We start from the raw sequence: 17,662 nt of genomic DNA, 5'->3' as shown, positions 1-17,662 counted from the left end.
ATGTTTGGTTAGACAACTTCGTTCTTTAACCGAAACATCGTGGATATTGCCTGGACAACGACTTTATTCCGGTTCAAACTTGTCCGCCGGAATGGCGTCCATGGATTACAAAGGTCTCACCCAGTTACCTATCTTGCGCGTAGCGGCACTATACAATCTTTGCTGACGCCGCCAAATCAAATCGAATCAATGTTTCGTTTTCATGCGGCTACGCGCATATCGATTGGCGCATCCGCGTGTCGTGAAAACGGAACATTGATGTTCGATTCGCCGGAACCGTGCCGGAACAGGTGTGAAAGACCCTTTAACCGCGATGATGCGTACTATGACGTCATACGATGACAGATAGGCCTACACTCTCCTACAACCATTATTCAATTCAATAATACATTTATTTAAGATGGTCACAATATATAACAAACAATATTACAATAAACAATCATAAACAATTATTATAAGACCATCTTAGGGATCAAAATTAGAAGTAGAACTTGTCTCACATTGACCCCTAAAATAATAATAATAATTCAAACAAAAATAAGAACGGTACCGTATAAATATACAAATACAACGCATACAATTAAATAAATTATACAGTGCGCAACATATTTAGTAGGTTTGGTAACAAGATAAATAAAGGATTTTTATATGCTTTCTAAATGAATTTACAGTATATAAATGATTGATGGCAGTTAAATCTAGATTATTCCAATACGTTGGTCCTAAATAAGTAATAAAAAACTGGCTTTTTCTAAGTTTAACAAATGGAACATACAATTTATGTGGATTTCTTATGTTATAGGTATGATCTAATAAACGATTTGAAAATAACATTGAAACAGACTTTGGTAGTAAACCAGTAACATATTCAAACATAAAAGAAGTAACTTGAAGTTTATGAAGGTCATATATTTTTAAAATTTTAAGTTTTTTAAACAAAGGTTCTGATGCAGATGTAGATTGTTCAAAGTTTAATAATCGAACAACACGTTTTTGTAAAATGAAAATTCTATGTAAATTTGATGGATAATCAGCTGCCCATATAATATTGCAATAAAGTAAATGTGGTAATATAAGCGAATTATACAAAGAAAGTAAAATGTGTTGAGGAAAAAAATATTTTATCTGGTTTATAACACCAATGCATTTAGACATTTTGATTGAAATATTTTTCTGATGACCGGTCCAATTTAAGTTTTCATTAATTAAAATTCCAAGAAATAAAGTTTCGCTTTTTCGGTCCAGATTTTTACCATTTAGAACAACCTGAATGTTTTTGTTACTTAATTTATGCCTGTTTCGATGGGAGTGAAATATAATGAAATTTGTTTTTGAAGTATTAATCAATAATTTATTAGAAGAGAACCAATTTTCAATCTTATTTAATTCTAAATTAAAGGTATTTACTAATAAATCAATATTTTTGTTTGAATAAAATAAAGTTGTATCATCGGCAAAGGAAACAATATTCAGTGTATCACTAACAAAGGTTATGTCATTTACGTAAATAAGAAATAATAAGGGTCCAAGGACCGACCCCTGTGGTACACCACATGGAACGTTCTTTGCCGATGATTTACAGTTACCAATCTGTACATATTGTTTACGATTACTAAGATAACTAATAAACCATTTTAACGAAACACCTCTAATGCCATAACGTAACAGTTTTGAAAGTAAAATATCATGATTCACAACATCAAAAGCTTTGGATAGATCAAGAAAAGTGCTTAACAAAAATTCTTTATTTTCAAATGCATTATTAATTGAATGTATAAGTTCAAGCGTAGCGTGACAGGTAGAGTGTTTTTTACGAAAACCATATTGATGATTATTTAGGATGTTATGTTTAGTTAAATATGTATAAAGACGAGTATGCATTAATTTTTCTATTATTTTTGAGAGAATGGGGAGAACGGAAATCGGTCTATAATTGTTAAGTAAGTTTGCATTTCCCTTTTTAAAAACTGGGACCACTTTAGCTAATTTTATTTGATCAGGTACGATTCCTGTATGGGATTTAGACTTTTAACTCACACAAATTGCAAGAAAAGGTTTTTTTGATGAAATGTGTTCTTTAGACCCTACTGAACACATTTATCAACGTTAGGACATTTTTCGACAACGGGAAGTAGCCTAATTTGCATAATTAAAAATGGCCGCCATTTTTAATTATGCAAATTAGGCTACTTCCCGTTGTCGAAAAATGTCCTAACGTTGATAAATGTGTTCAGTAGGGTCTAAAGAACACATTTCATCAAAAAAATCTTTTCTTGCAATTTGTGTGAGAAAAGGGTCATTTTTTAGCTAAATCCCATTGACTACATGATTTGTAAAAGAAAATCACTTTTTTATTGAAAGAGAAACAAATATGAACATATAAGGTTGTCTTTAAAAATAAGACGAACCACAAGTTTGTCTTTTATAAAGCATAGTTGTAGGACAGAATAATTACGTAGGGCGGCGCTCTGCAGTATGTACTGTGTGCATTTGGTACTACACAGTAAATCTACGTTAGTCAAATTTGTATTGTATTTGTATTTGTATTTTGTATTAATATTTGTCCTCAGTGAGGAAATTCCGATTAGGCCCTCCACGGACCCACGGCAGCCAGCGGTGCAGCGCCTACCAGATTAGGCAATGATAGTAAAGCATCTTGCCTAAGGATGCAATTAGTATGGTACAGATAACCTCGAACCCATGCCTATCACATGCTAGTCCGATATTACCATTACACCATCACTCTCCAGTATATACAGCACCCGCCACGATTTCTAGACGGTCTCCCATCCAGAACGCAACCGGGCCCAACGTTGCTTAACTTCGGTGATCTGACGAGAACCGGTGTTTCAACGCAGTATGTCCCAAGGATCAAGATTATCATGGCAGAAAAATAAAAAGACTAATTACGAGCCTACACCTACTGTATATTTCATAGACTTTTCACCAACCGCCATAGCTAAAAGACCAAATAGTTTAATTTAGCATACCTTAAGTACAAACATTCCCACAGCCATTGGAGCAGCACTTCCCATTGCCATCGCAGTCGGAGTCACTGGTACAAAGGTCTACACATATGCCAACAACATCTTCAGATATTGCTGGACAGCCCTTCTTGACGGCTAAAAATAAAAATCACAGCAAACTTAACCGCTGTCATTTTTATGCCTCTAGTAGTATAAAATGAGTTGATTACGGCGTGGTGAATCCAATGCGTATGATGACTACTAATTATTTGCATACCTTTCTCACAAACATGTCCACAGCCATTGGAGCAACACTTTCTATTACCATTGCAGTCGAAGTCATTGGTACATTGTTCCTCACATGTGGCAATACCACCTGGTGCTGGACAGCTTCCCTTTTTAACAGCTAAAATATAAAAATCCTTATTTAGCCCTAATGCATTACCCTGTTCCTTCTCGTTTATCAGCTGATATTGTCTTTTTTCTAGGCCTACTTAATGGTATTTTTTTTTTATATATATAAATGATTATCTCAGTGGTGGATCATTTTGCATGCTAATTTATAATGAGCAAGTGATTTAAATTATTGTCTGGAACCTTCTATTGATGTTATACTCAATCTTAATCCATATCAAGTGCAAATATCCTATATAAACTGCAGACAATTTAATACTGTACATAATAGAACAATATTATTACAATACAATATTTACAATTTAGTGCAATTTTAATATCATCTGGGAGGCCAGAAAAGACTAGGAGATTGAACCGTGGGGTGGGGGGGGGGGAATAGAGGGAGGAAGTTATGCTATTTATTTAGGTTTTTTTCTTCGTATTTTTAGGAACAAATCTTTAAAATATCTTGATAAATAAAACGTATTTCTATTAAGGCGATTTAACAACAGGATGCTGACGTCACGATCAGTTCCATGCCCCTAACATTACACCGAGCGCCACGGAGAATGTTGGTATTTGTCGCAGCCAGGCATAAGATCAAAAGACTGTTACGAGTTTTCAGAAAGACGAGCTCAGTGTCCTTTTGTTAGATTTTCCTTGGGTTTACATACCTTGCTGACAAACATGTCCACAGCCATTGGAGCAACACTTTTCAGTGCCATCGCAGCTAGAATCATCAGTACATAGTTCAACGCACACGCCACTGCCCTCAACTTCTGGACAAATTGCCTTGCCGGCTAAAAATAAAAAATCGCCTTTAAGCATACAAGAGCACTCCTATCCATAAATCTTTCTAAGGTGTTTAGTTCATAAAATATAAAGCAATTAAGTAAATTCGAAACCGAAGCTTATTTGCTAACAACAGTTGGTGCTCATCTCCATTTCCTTAGCTTGTTTACCATATCCGATTGTATTGTGCATATTTGTTGGAAGGAGTGGGGAAGGGGTGTACTCCATTCCTCACGCACAAAAGAGTCTGTAATACCTTCCCAGTATGGTTTACATTTCGATACCCCGGGCGGGGAGGAACAAGGTGACTAAAGAAAGAATAGAAAATATATGTAATAGAAAACACTATAGACCTCTTGAACACACCGGGGATGGAACCCACAACCTGAGGTAACGTGAGCTATTACTTCGCCCATAAAATACATGCTTAGAAGCCATGCGACATTGATTAAAACGAATAACCATGGAGGGAAAAACGAGTTTTTCTTCGGCATTGATAGACCATAAACAACTGAAACAGTTCTTTGTCTGCGTAGACACATATCTAAAGCGTGGTTCCCACTACGTAACGCAACCTACGCAACGTAAGAAAATGCCCTTCTAGATTGCGTTACGTTGCGTCGCTAGTGGGAACCAAGCATAAAAGAAGATCTTACCTGAAGCTGCGCTGAACATAAACACGAAAAACAGGACCAATGTGTACACGCCGTTCATCTTGATAGATCTACCTTAACAATCTGCCTTACAGTCAAAATGTCATCACTTATATACTCATATTGTACATTTTTTAGACTTTTATAGTTTCTATGAATGGACCTTTATTGTGTCATTCTACATATTTACATACATAAAGTACTTCAATAAGTTTATTACTTTTTACACAGACGGGGCCGACAAAGTAAGCACCCATAAACAAAATACAAGGTATTTGCGGTTTTAGTTCAATCCAGCACTTCGCATTTCTTCTTTTATTAAGCTTACGTTTAAACGAGTAACGAGAGTCTTGTATTGGGATAGTAAGTTCATTAGGACAGCATTAATAACCATCAACTTTAACACAGTATCAATAATGTTGCTAAATTATGAAATTTTTTTTTTATTGGTATCTGTGTATTGTTCGCCTTCATTCACGAGCCAACAAAACGTAAAGGAGCGAACACTTGAAAGTCATAATCTTAAATATATAAATTATATAAACACTCTATATTTCTTGCCAAACAATGTAAAATGACTAGACAACCTTATTGAAACTTTAGATAAGTTTAAACTACAGTCATTAATTAGTTAGGTACGCAACACCAAAACTGGTTTTACCTAGTTCAATCTAGTCTGTACTGGTATCAAGTTGAGCTATTCTGTATGCAACACCAAAACTGGTTCTGTAAATATTATAAGTCTCTTTTGTCATCTCTTCAGTTTGTTTACTATTTTCTTCGTCTTTTCGTTCGTTGTGAAGAACAACCAATCGATATATAAGCAGAGCGATGACCATTACATTCTTACATGTGAAGAAGATACTAGTGTAACTAACAACATGAAAGAAAATCAACAACATCATCCGAATAATAAGAAAGGGGCCATCTTGTAAGACAAGTGTTACCATAATGGCCCAAAAGTCCGACTCCAAACATTTGAGAAACTCCCCGATGTCTTCCTCTTCTTTTTCTTCAATATCTGGCGTTTCACTTCCGTTGTTATTAAGCAACGAAGATGTTTTCACAATATCTTTTATTGCCATCGAAGCAAATTTTGGAAATCGCTTGAAAAGCGATCTCTTTAGTTTACGCTTTTCGGCGAGTTCCTCGGCATTATTTAAGCCGTAGTTATCCATCGCCAGACGAGATTTACGTGCTTTCGTTACGGTCACCGCGAGGGTAAATTGAATTAGACTCCACGACCAGACAAAGAGCACGACACAAATCAGGCTCATATCGTCACGTACATTAGGCTCCTTCAGAACGTCCATGAACTCTATGATATCAGCGGCTGTACCAATATAGACTAACAGGAGCTGGGATAGTTGATCTCGTGTGACCTCACCCTTGGGTAGTATCCAGCGTCCGAGAATAAGAACCAATAACAAAAGCTGCTCTGTTATTATCAACCACAGGTCGTCGCTCGGCTCTGTCTCGGAATTCTGTGGATTACAAAAACGTGATCACTCGACACTTTTCTTAAATAAATCTCCCTTCCTTTATTAAAAGGACACCTTCGGGACACAGCAAAATGTCTTCTTATTAAATGTGGGTAACTGGATGATTCGGCCCTGAGACGATTTGGCCCGGGAAGATTCGGCCCTGAGACGATTCGGCCCGGGACGATTCGGCCCGGGACGATTCGGCCCTGAGACGATTCGGCCCGGGACGATTCGGCCCTGGGACGATTCGGCACACTTAAATTTATCGGCTTTGATATCCATTTTATAAGCATAAAATAAGCCTTTTTCCCCAAACTTTATTTCCAGAGAGACTATGGGGTAGTACTACTAGGTATAAAGATGCAATAAAGCAAACATTTTGAAAACATTGTCGAAAATGATCATTTTTTAAGTCACACGAACGTTGTAAACAAGTTACGCCCTCTGTTGGCCGCTTGGCGAATGCACGAAATAAACAAGGTTTTCGAAGTAATAAATTGAATATAAAATTAGGTTTTTTTAGTAATTTATTATATAAATTATATCAACATTGTCAATATCAATAAAATACAGATTATTGAACACCTTTAAAAACTTGATAAATACCAAAAAAATGGTCTAAAGTGAGATGTTTTGGCCCACAAACCCCCCACAAAGTGGGATGTTTCGGCCCAAAAGTAGGCGGAATCGTCCCACCAAAAGTGGGCCGAATAGTCCCGGGCCGAATCGTCTCAGGGCCGAATCGTCCCTGAATCTAAGGGTTGGTCATATAGTGTTAAAACATGTATTTCCAATCATTCATGAAAAAAGGTTGTCCCTTGAATATGAGTGTCCCAAAGGGCTGTACTTGTATCCAAGAAATTAAACTCCATGTTGGAGTGACATAATACATTGGCTTAATGTTGTGTATAATATGCCTCATACAAAAACAGTAAAACGAGTGGCAAATTGTGTATTTTTGGCGGGTTTTTTTTGCTAGAAATATAATGTTTTCAATAACAATGCCTCTATGTTTGTATGCTTTGTAACTTTACCTTATCTGCATTAAGTCGTCGCTTCAAAATATCGAGTTCCAATACCCAAACGACTGGTACCATACAACACAGGTAAAATAACACACTGGGGCAAAACCTGTAATCGATAATGTGATAGCGGGCGCTATAAAATTTACTTCAAAGAATAGAGGGCGCTTTCACACAAAACTCTTCGTTGGTTCGGCAGTTATTTGGAATTACCGAAAAATTAAAAAAATCCGCGATGTATCGAGAAATTTGGGAGGGCTGAAAAGTGTGAATCATAACAAATTGGATTTTTCATATTTTCAATCAAATAATATCTGATTAAAGACCAGAGATTTTATTTGTACAATTTTATTTCAATAAACCTAGTTATTATCCACTCACCATTTCCATTCGTTACCATCTCGTTTCACTATGGTATAAGCCGTTTCAAAGCCTAGCGCCACCAACGACAAGCATATAGCCCAGTATGTTAAGTCGTCCAGAACGTCGACTACATGATAGACCGACACCAGGGCATGTACGGAAAACATACTTCGTGTTGTCACCGCTTTTATTATTGAAATTCCACCCATTGTATATCACGAACCTGTGAACAACAGTGAAACAAATTTAATGTTAGTTAAAAAAGTAAATAATGTCGTTGATTTTACGACGATGTTAACTAATCTTTAAAAAGCCGCTACATTAAAAATTACCACAATTACAATCTAATCTCTGATGATTCCATCGGTGCAGTGTCAACCAAATTTAACATTTACTTACCTAAAGCCTACCTGTGTTTATATAAAATTGAAAGGTTGGTTTTCTTTAGACGCATAAAAGAGACATGAGTCTAGTCTCTAGTATAGCTTGACTAGTCTTCATAGAAGTTGCGTTTGCTTTGCTTTGCTCGCAACAACACTCAACAGTGTTGCCCGTTCATCCGTATCATCTAGCTTGGTCACGCCTCGATGAATTTACAAAATACCGAATAACTGAGTATTTAAATTGTATCAAATAAGGATGCTGCTTTATGATGGTCTTACGTCATCGTTGTCATTTTGTCTGAGTTACACTTTTCTATAACTTGTGTTTAAGCATATATTATTATATTAAGAGTATATTTAAACACTGAAATTAAGAACAAAAGATTTTCTTTTGCAATCGTTATTTTTATTGGTTCCGTCAATCAATTCTTTTAGGACATATTATGCTGCGTCGTTACGTCAAGTGAATGTTATCATACATTTCACAATGTGTTCTGAATTTAATAATGAATGATATGCAAAATTGACAACAAAATTACCCCTTTATCTTTTTAAATAGGCCTAAGGAAGAAAAATAAATATATTACTGTTTACTATGCGTAATTATTTATTTCATTCCATACAGAAGTTCGTTACAGGGAAATTGCCTTATTTGTAATGTTTGCTTTAAACATATAACTGAAAACAACCAATATTAGGGAAATTATAACTTCTTAAAAGTTGAATTAACAATAAGTATATGTATATATAAGTATATATAAGTATATATACTTATATATATATAAGTATATATAAGTATATATACTTATATATACTTATATATATAAGTATATATAAGTATAAGTATAACCATATTATTCAATACTACGGTAAGGGTAATATTTAAATTTTGATGACGTTGTCGGTTTCTTTGATCAATCACGCATCTACTTATGCTGTTTACGATATTATGAAACTGTCTTATATATTGTTCGATAATAATGGATAATATTTTCTTTCGGTCAGAATTCATTCGGGGTTGTAACAAACAATTTCTTGAATTAAAAGCTTTTCAATCATGCCATAAATCGACGCATCAGATCTGACGTCATTGTTACAATGACATTCATTACCTGTTATTTTGGTAATAACATTTTAATGAAAACATAGACACGCATTACTGTATATGTTATCCAGACTATCCATATTCATTAGTAGGACAAGAAAAGAACAAACGACGTGCGGTTAGTGCGGTAAAAACTGTCAACTTACCAGACACGAGTACACGCATGCGTACGATTGTAGAGAGTTTGGGAAAATTCACGCCGCATACGTATCCACGTCCCAAAACGTATACGGATAAGTTTTTTTTTTCAATATGAGCAAAATAATGTTACAATGAGGGCTATAGGTATATATGGCACTTTTACTTTTTGTGGTTTTCCTAAAACTAATTTTCTTGAAAAATTTATGATCAACTTTGCTGGTAAAATGTGATCTCATCCGCGTTTAACTGAATTTATCTTAAACGAGTGAAATTCAATCCGACAATCGAAAATCGGTATCATGCGCGGTATAGATGTCACGATACACAGAATGTGTGACGTAGTACACGAATTTTACCCATACGTATATGGATACGGAGTTTTCTCTAATGTCTACAAAAAATCTTATCACATTCGTTCGACATCAATATATTGCTTTGAGTTAATTTAATAACCGGGGATCCTACTGCTTCTGTCAACATACTATTATTCATTTACTGTCAAACAGAATACCTTCGTCACTACGATATTGCTTTACACCAGACATGTACTAATTAAATATCTAACTTAATGAAATGTTTTACTATTACTGGTATTATTAAAAATCCAATTGAAAACCAAAATATATGATTTTTATAGTTTAAATATATCTGTACAGTTTGCATTCGTTCAGTTCTGCAGCTTTCATAAGGGTGGTACCCATCGTTATGTAATATGGAAACAAATAAAAACTTATAAATAAGAATACGATTTCAGTGAAACTTAAAGTAAAACATTGTTTAGTTTAACTGTGTGTGAATACGTGTACTGTAGGTGTGTTTCACACCGTTTATATCCAGTGTGTTTTACCTCGTGTGAATACATCTTTAGACAAGGTATACGTCTGAATAGAAGGTTATAAATAGAGTATTTGCGTAATGGAGTGATCTCAACCGAATCGCTACAATTGTAACACATGATAATACATTTTCTATTAAAATAAAAGATAAAACAGAATTTTTCGGATATACCCCCTGGATCGAAACAATCAAAAAGACGATAACCTTGCAATAACAATTTACCAACTTATGGACAAAAACGAAAACTGATTGAATCACATGCATTTTCAAAAGGTTACCATGGAGAAAAGGTTTACTAAAAACATAAACATATTATTGGAAATACGATATACATTAGAAATATAGATCGTCCAAGTAACCACGTTTATAAAAATATAAATAATATATATTATACGAATAATAATAATATATACGAATTTGTAAAGCGCCAATTTCAGCGCTGTGGACTTTTTATACTAATAGTAATACTAATGGAAATTACAGTAATTTATATAGATATTTGTATGATACATTTTGTATATAATTTTTTCTTTAGCAACTGCTAATGATTTAATAATAAATAGAAATGACATTTTTCAAATTGTGTATAGACATCTTTATTGTTCTTAACATTCAAACGATTTGTTCTTTCAGTAACTTTCTAGCAACTTTAGCCTTTCTTCGCGTTCCGTTTTAAGAATTTCATTGCGTTCATGGTGTAATGCGGCTAGTCTATACACTTGTAATGACAACATGAGAGCGTTCTTGAACGAATAGAAAACGTTAGTTCGGCTGTATACACGGAAATGACAGATGAGAACTAGGCGAAGAATAAGGAATGGAACGTCTTGTAAACACAGAGTAACAACAATGCCCCACACCTCTGATTCCAAACACTGACACTTTGGTTCGTTGTCTTCAATCTCAATATCTTTCATTCTTTGTGGGATTATTAATCCAGGTATTGCTTCTAAGTTCATATTTGGATCAATATGAACATTATTCTTACTATAGCAGCAGCATGTCCTATCATTAATAATTAATTGTCTTTGTTTTTTAACCCTCTTTTCTTCTTCTTCGATACTATCAATGGCGTCTTGCGCTTCTCTTGTCATGGTAACTACAAACACAAACTGTAGTAGACTCCATGTCCAGAGACTTAACACGGCGTAGATTAACTGTTCGTTAAATTTGACTGGGTCTTCTTTGTAAGTTTCAAGGAACTCGATGATGTCTGCAGCTAGGCCTATGTACACAAGAAGTAACTGGGATAGCTTGTCGCGAGATAGTGCACCAGCGGGTAGTATCCATCGACCAACAATTAGAACAAATGGGAGAAACTGTTCAACAGCTAAAACCAATTGTGTTCGTTCGGCCTGTAAGTCTTCTGTCGCCTGGGAAAACAAAGATGTTTCAACATTGATTATTATTATTATTATACCTTACTTGTTCATAACAAAAGTAAAACTGTAGAAAGATATCTTTTTATTAATTGCTACTACTTGATTTCTTCTGGATAGACGGCGAGATAATCATTTGGTAGATCTACTATCTTTCATTAAAATAAAATGCATTTTAGGTACGCATGAGTTACACAATTTTCTATTTCTACACGAATATCAAATATCCATATTTAAGCTACGTTCCCACAGAACACAGTTTCTGGTTCGTCGCCGGATAAAAAAATCGTTTAAAATGGATAATATGGTGTTTATGAATACTGTAAAACCGCTAACGCGAACGCAATCCGCTCCGGATTCCGCGTACAAAAACACGTGTGTGATCAAAAAACGTAACTGAGCAACGTTTGCTCCGGCCAAGTGACCGAATCTAGGCTCAGAGTGAACGTATCTTTAGTATCCTAATAAAAAGAAAAATCTTTGTTAAATAATTATTGATATTGGTTCTTTTAAATTACGATAACAAGTTTTCATTACCTGTTTCAGTTGGTTATAGAATGATACCGAACTGTTCGGATTGAATTCAAACTCCATGTTCTTTGTAATGTAATCAGCTTTTCTTTGATCAAGCAACTCAGCCTCCATAATCCACACAGATGGTACTACAGACATCAGGTAGAAAAATACGCTTGGGCACACCCTACACAGAAATAGAAATGATCACTCGGTATAATACATAGGTACTACCGACATCAGGTAGAAAAATACACTTGGGCACACCCTATACACAGAAATAGAAATGATCACTCGGTATAATACATAGGTACTACCGACATCAGGTAGAAAAATACACTTGGGCACACCCTACACAAAAATAGAAATGATCACTCGGTATAATACATAGGGTACCAAAGATACAGGGACCAAACCAACCAAAGATATTTAAAGATGTGTTGTCCCCAAAAATATGAAAAATGAAGGTTAATATATTCAGACTATAAATAGGCCATTTTGCAGTTCACTTATTCACTTATGTATAAAAAATATTATTTCACTTATAAAAAGACCAAAACAAACGTTTAATTTTAACCAAAAAAACCATTGTCTGACCAGGGAAGAGTTAAATTACATAACTCTTCCCTGGTCTGACAGAATATTGAAGTATTTTTTGCTTTAAATTACATTTTTTTCAGATAATTTTTTTTTCTATCCAGTTTCTGGTCAAAGTGAATAACTATTATGTGACTTTAAAATGGCATATGGCAATGGCAAAAATTGCAGGAATAATATTTTACCTATCTTTAATAATTGGTTTAATGAAGTTTTATTTTTGTATAAATAATGCATGCATCTTTCATGAATTTTATTCTGTTCGTGGAAAAAATAGATGGAAAATAAAAACCACCAAGCTACCTGAATGCTTGTAATTAACCTCAGAAATATCAAATTAATCCATGCATGTTCTGTTCGTGGAAAAAAATAGATGGAAAAAAAACACCAAGTTACATGCACTTCTTGCAATTAACCTCAGAAATAAATTTCGTAAAGCAATTAACTGTAATTACCAAGATACTAATTATTAAGATTACTTATCCGTGGTATTAATAATAATTGAAATATCTAGTAGAAATTACGTTGCTAAGTGATAGCACTTTGTATAAACAAAGTGTGGTCGTATTGTTATTAGATTTTAATGAAAACATTTTATTGTTACTAACAGTCTAATGTCAACGCCAATTAATGCACCAATTTATGTTCTTCTTACCGACATTGTGAACGCTAATTATCTTAATGCACTTGTTCATTGGGTAACAATATTTCAATGTTCGCTAAGAATGCAATGTTGGCAGAAAATGAACATTTAGTCGGATGAAAGTTTGTTGTGGAATGACAGCAGCTATCAGTTAAAATGAATAGTATAAAAGACGGTACGCGTGAAATGAGTGACTCAGTAAACTGAGTGATACTACGTAAATATCATACATAACTTGCCTCTTGTCTTCCGAGCTCGGTTTCCACTAGGATGCAACGCAATGACGTAAGCGCAACGCAAGCAAGTTGATCAATCACAAGCGATGGATTATCCGAAATATCGCTAGTGGGATTATGAGCTTTAAATGTATGTCTACACTATCAAACTAGTTTGAAAAAAAGTGTGAAGTGCCCAAATATGGTAGTGATATGCCCAAATATGGTAGTGATATGCCCAAATATGGTAGTAATATGACGTCATCGTGTCCATATATGGGCACATCACAGTTTCTTGTTGCCACATAAAGATTGATAGTGTACACAGAGCTTAAATGGTTTCTCTTTTGGTTTCCAGGCCTGTAATAATTATAGCTCTCATATTCCTTCTAATTATGACGCTAATTTAATGATGATTTGTATTTCATTAAACACGACAGTAATTATGTGAACATTATGAAGCTGACGCCAATGTATACCTAGAGCTGGGAGCGAATCAATAATGTTTGAATTTGTTCTGTGTTAATTGCCATAATGAATACATAAATACTTGATATTGTTCATTTTAAATTCCCATTACTCAGATCCAAACAAACATTTGAATGTGGGCCTACAAAGGCTAGAGCTCTGTCTACACTATCAAACTAGTTTGGAAAAAAGTGATGTGCCCAAATATGGTAGTGATATGCTTAAATATGGTAATGATATAACATCATCAAGTCCATGATAGTGCAGACAGAGGTTAATAGTGTTAGAACCAGTCCGTCCAATTGCACCGACAACCTTTGAAAGCGTGCGCGTGCGCGTTCAAACTATGATGACGCACTCACCGATGCACGGTATGTGCATTAGCAATGTTAAGTTTCTGTAAACGGGTAGGCATACATTTTAATTTTACATAGTTTTATAAACCGATGAATTGACACTTTTTCTTAGTTTGATTCCGCGTGTTTTTGTTATCTTTCATTACATTGTAATTAGTGCAATACAATAATAATATTGCTCTACTTTGGTCTAATGTCGAATCCAATAACGAATCAGTCTGATACAAATTGTATTTTAATGAATACATTGTTAATCGCAGTTGATAATCGAACTGGTAATAGGAAGATAGTGCGTTCAAAATCTGTGTACGCGCGCGCGCGGAAGAGCAAGAATACTAATAACTTGTGATATTTTCCTTATTAAAATAAAATAAATGTCTACAATCATAAATAAAAAATAGTAAAGTCAAACAGAACAATTAGACTATTCTTATTTTATTGTCTTTGATTTTTTTTTTCTGTCATAAATGGAACAGTTTTTTTCTCTATTTTTTCATGCTTGTTGAAGCATCCGTCCGGCCGTACGACGAACGATGGATCGTCATAAATCATGGCGTCGTGATTGGCCAAATTACTTGCGTTGCGCTTGCGTCTTTGCGTTGCGTCTCTAGTGGGAACCAATTGTACTTTCACGCCTGGTCGTTTAAAAAAATTTTCTGTTGCCTGTAATAATCTGACTTTAAACTGTTTTTATGAGTTATCAGGTGTTTTTATTACCATCTTTGTATATTTTGGAATATTTAAAAACGTCATTATTAATCACAATCAATAATAACTATACGGTACTGAACATAAAACGTGTGCTATGATGTGTTTGTTATCGGTCAATTAAAATGGCCGAATCAATTGGCTTTCTCAGATGATATAGTCATAAATGAAATAAATTTAAATATGGTTGCAGCAATTGCAAAACAAACTCATATAATAATCTATCCAAAAAAAAGATAAAATAAATGACTAGACCTAGGAGTTTTGTTTTGTTTTGTTTATTTTTTACACTTTATTAGACTATTAGGGCCTACTGTTAATTAAGGAGATGATAATTCATTTTAACTTGAATCTTATATCTGTTTATTACTGTTCTGCTTATGTATCGATCATTTTTGTTCAGTGTATATATTTTAGAAACATTTGAGGATTTCATACGTATTGAGGTGTCGAATACTTCTTCCTATAACTAAGGCGCGTATTCATTTTATTTGTAAAATGTATTAATTTGTAAATATCGTATGTATTATGTGTTATATTAATGCAATAAGTTACTGAAATATATTTGACAAATCATCTATAGAAAAGGAAGAATATGGTAATAATTATACAAATGGTGTGCGTATTTGTTTTGTTTCTTTTTTGTTGGTTAGGGGGGTGGGGTGAGGGGGAGGTTGAGGAGGGTGAATACTTAGTAAAGTATTAAAGTGATTATTATATACTGTATACATATACGGATGACGAAACTATTGATTAATAAACGATACTAGCGGTAAGATATAGTTACGATTGTTCAATATTGGTGGTTACCACCTATCCGTACAATTGACTTTTGAGTGTCCACTCAGAGGTCATTATGTGGACGTATCGATTGAGTACTCGACTTGAAGGGTTTTTATCGGTCATTACTCTGGCCGATATATATTACTAAGTGAAGTGTTATTCACGGTGGATATATTAAGATCAAAGAAATAAATATAGGTCGGTGCTCTGATTTGATAGATTTTGCCATTTCCCAAAATTCTGGCTTTCTTAAACATAGTCACTAAACACTAAAACACCTTAGTTAAACCATGGATAAATATTTCTTCATGGCTTGGGGCTACTACTGTAACTACAGTGAGATTAGCATGGAACTATAAAACTAGCTTTAGCATTTCTAGCTTCACGGAGTAAGATAACGATTGCGTTGCGTCATAGTCGAACCCTAAGCTCAGAAGAAGCAATATTCTGATATTTGCGTAGTATAACCAACCCAGTTTATTACAGAATACCCTTTTTTCTTTACCGATTTTCCTCTCTTTCACACGCTTATTTTACTCTTTCACAAACTGCTACTCTTCTACATTCATTCCACAACAACCATCGACCCAACTAAGAGAATAATCTATTTGTAAATTAAACATAAGTTCTTACCATTTCAATTCTTTGCCCTTTCTTTTATTAATCGTGATGGTTGATTCTATCAAGAGCGGGGCAACCGCCAGAGCAAGCGTCCAGTACCTCGTGTCGGCTGTCACAATAGTTACGATGTATATTGCAAACAGGCTATGCAGGGTGAAGATAACTCTTGTTAGCATTGCTTTATAGTACGACATTGTAAAGAATAAATTACATCACAACGAGGAGATATCGTTCACATTTCGCTATAAGTAACACATGAATATAGGCCTACATATTGCTTTTGATCAACTCATCTGCAAACTACAGTAGGCATCATTAACAACACAAATCAGACAAGTCAGAATCGCTTTCAATACGTTTTCCCAGTTCAGTGCCGATATGGTAAGTACTGTATATGGGTTAGTTCTCAAATTAGGTTACAAGAACATAAACGAACGTAAAAATAAATAATCGCAAATTATATTACAAGTATCTATAGCCTTGAAAACGCGATTTAACTGTCGCTATCTGGGGAAGGTTTTCTCTCTCATGAGAATCAACACAATACCAAGCATGTGTTGTAATTCAGGTTTGATTTTGTACTTTCTGCAACACTCTGTCGGTTTGAGCTTCTTTATTCATGGGAAACTTCAACATCAATTTTACTCCGCTCACAACACCATTACTGATGAATGTTCCAACACAACTAGACTTCAATACCTAGTCGAAGTTTACTTTGATTTTCAAATCTAAAATAACACAAAGTTGATTTACGTTTCCATGTCAATTCTAACTATCAGTTGTTAATGTCCTTCCAACCATCAAGGGGCTTCAACATCAATTTCACTCCGCTCCCAACATCAACACTAATATAATGAATATGTTCCAACACAATTTACAAACTAGGTCATCGGCACTTATTTGAGGTACTGCAATTTCCACACCTTGTCAAATACTAGATTTCAAATTATTTCACCATCAAATCTAGCTATATTGTAAGTTCCAAACCATGAATTACTGGCTTTCGGCATCAATTTAAATTTACTGTAGCTTCCAAAATTGTTCCTTCAAACACCTTTTAGAAACTCCCTTTAACATTTCACTGCTGTTTCAGCGCCATACTTGACACACAATTTTTACCGATTCTAATACTGTTTTATCACTAAGCTTTTGATTCTGGGAATATACCAGCGAGTTAGCCATGTGTTTCATAGACTTTGTATTCAATTCAATCAGGCTTACAGTGAAAGTCAAAACCTGT

At 34.5% G+C, this 17,662-nt stretch overlaps 1 protein-coding gene across 1 annotated transcript; it reads right to left on the bottom strand.

Annotated features, from left to right (window-relative positions):
• Positions 1 to 4,861: 4,861 nt before the first annotated feature.
• LOC140043493 (uncharacterized) lies at positions 4,862 to 17,608 on the bottom strand. The gene is made up of 6 exons (XM_072088010.1): positions 16,435 to 17,608; positions 12,056 to 12,218; positions 10,772 to 11,512; positions 7,692 to 7,888; positions 7,323 to 7,419; positions 4,862 to 6,288 (listed from the first exon to the last, which is right to left on the bottom strand). The coding sequence occupies exons 1-6, from the start codon at positions 16,614 to 16,616 to the stop codon at positions 5,476 to 5,478; spliced, it is 2,193 nt and encodes a 730-aa protein (XP_071944111.1). The 5' UTR covers positions 16,617 to 17,608; the 3' UTR covers positions 4,862 to 5,475.
• Positions 17,609 to 17,662: the final 54 nt, after the last annotated feature.

This window comes from Antedon mediterranea, chromosome 3 (genome assembly GCF_964355755.1).
Source record: "Antedon mediterranea chromosome 3, ecAntMedi1.1, whole genome shotgun sequence".
In the NCBI taxonomy this organism is placed as follows: domain Eukaryota; kingdom Metazoa; phylum Echinodermata; class Crinoidea; order Comatulida; family Antedonidae; genus Antedon; species Antedon mediterranea.
The sequence above is the reverse complement of the archived record's forward strand: the minus strand, read 5'-3'. Positions and strand labels throughout refer to the sequence as shown.

Bases quoted from the DNA above. Each gene is read 5' to 3' on its own strand.
- LOC140043493 (XM_072088010.1), bottom strand. From the start codon at position 16,616: ATGTCGTACTATAAAGCAATGCTAACAAGAGTTATCTTCACCCTGCAT. The intron at 7,420-7,691 runs GTGAGTGGATAA...TATCGATTACAG, and splicing joins GATGGTAACGAATGGAAATG to GTTTTGCCCCAGTGTGTTAT. The intron at 6,289-7,322 runs GTAAAGTTACAA...TGTAATCCACAG, and splicing joins GACGACTTAATGCAGATAAG to AATTCCGAGACAGAGCCGAG.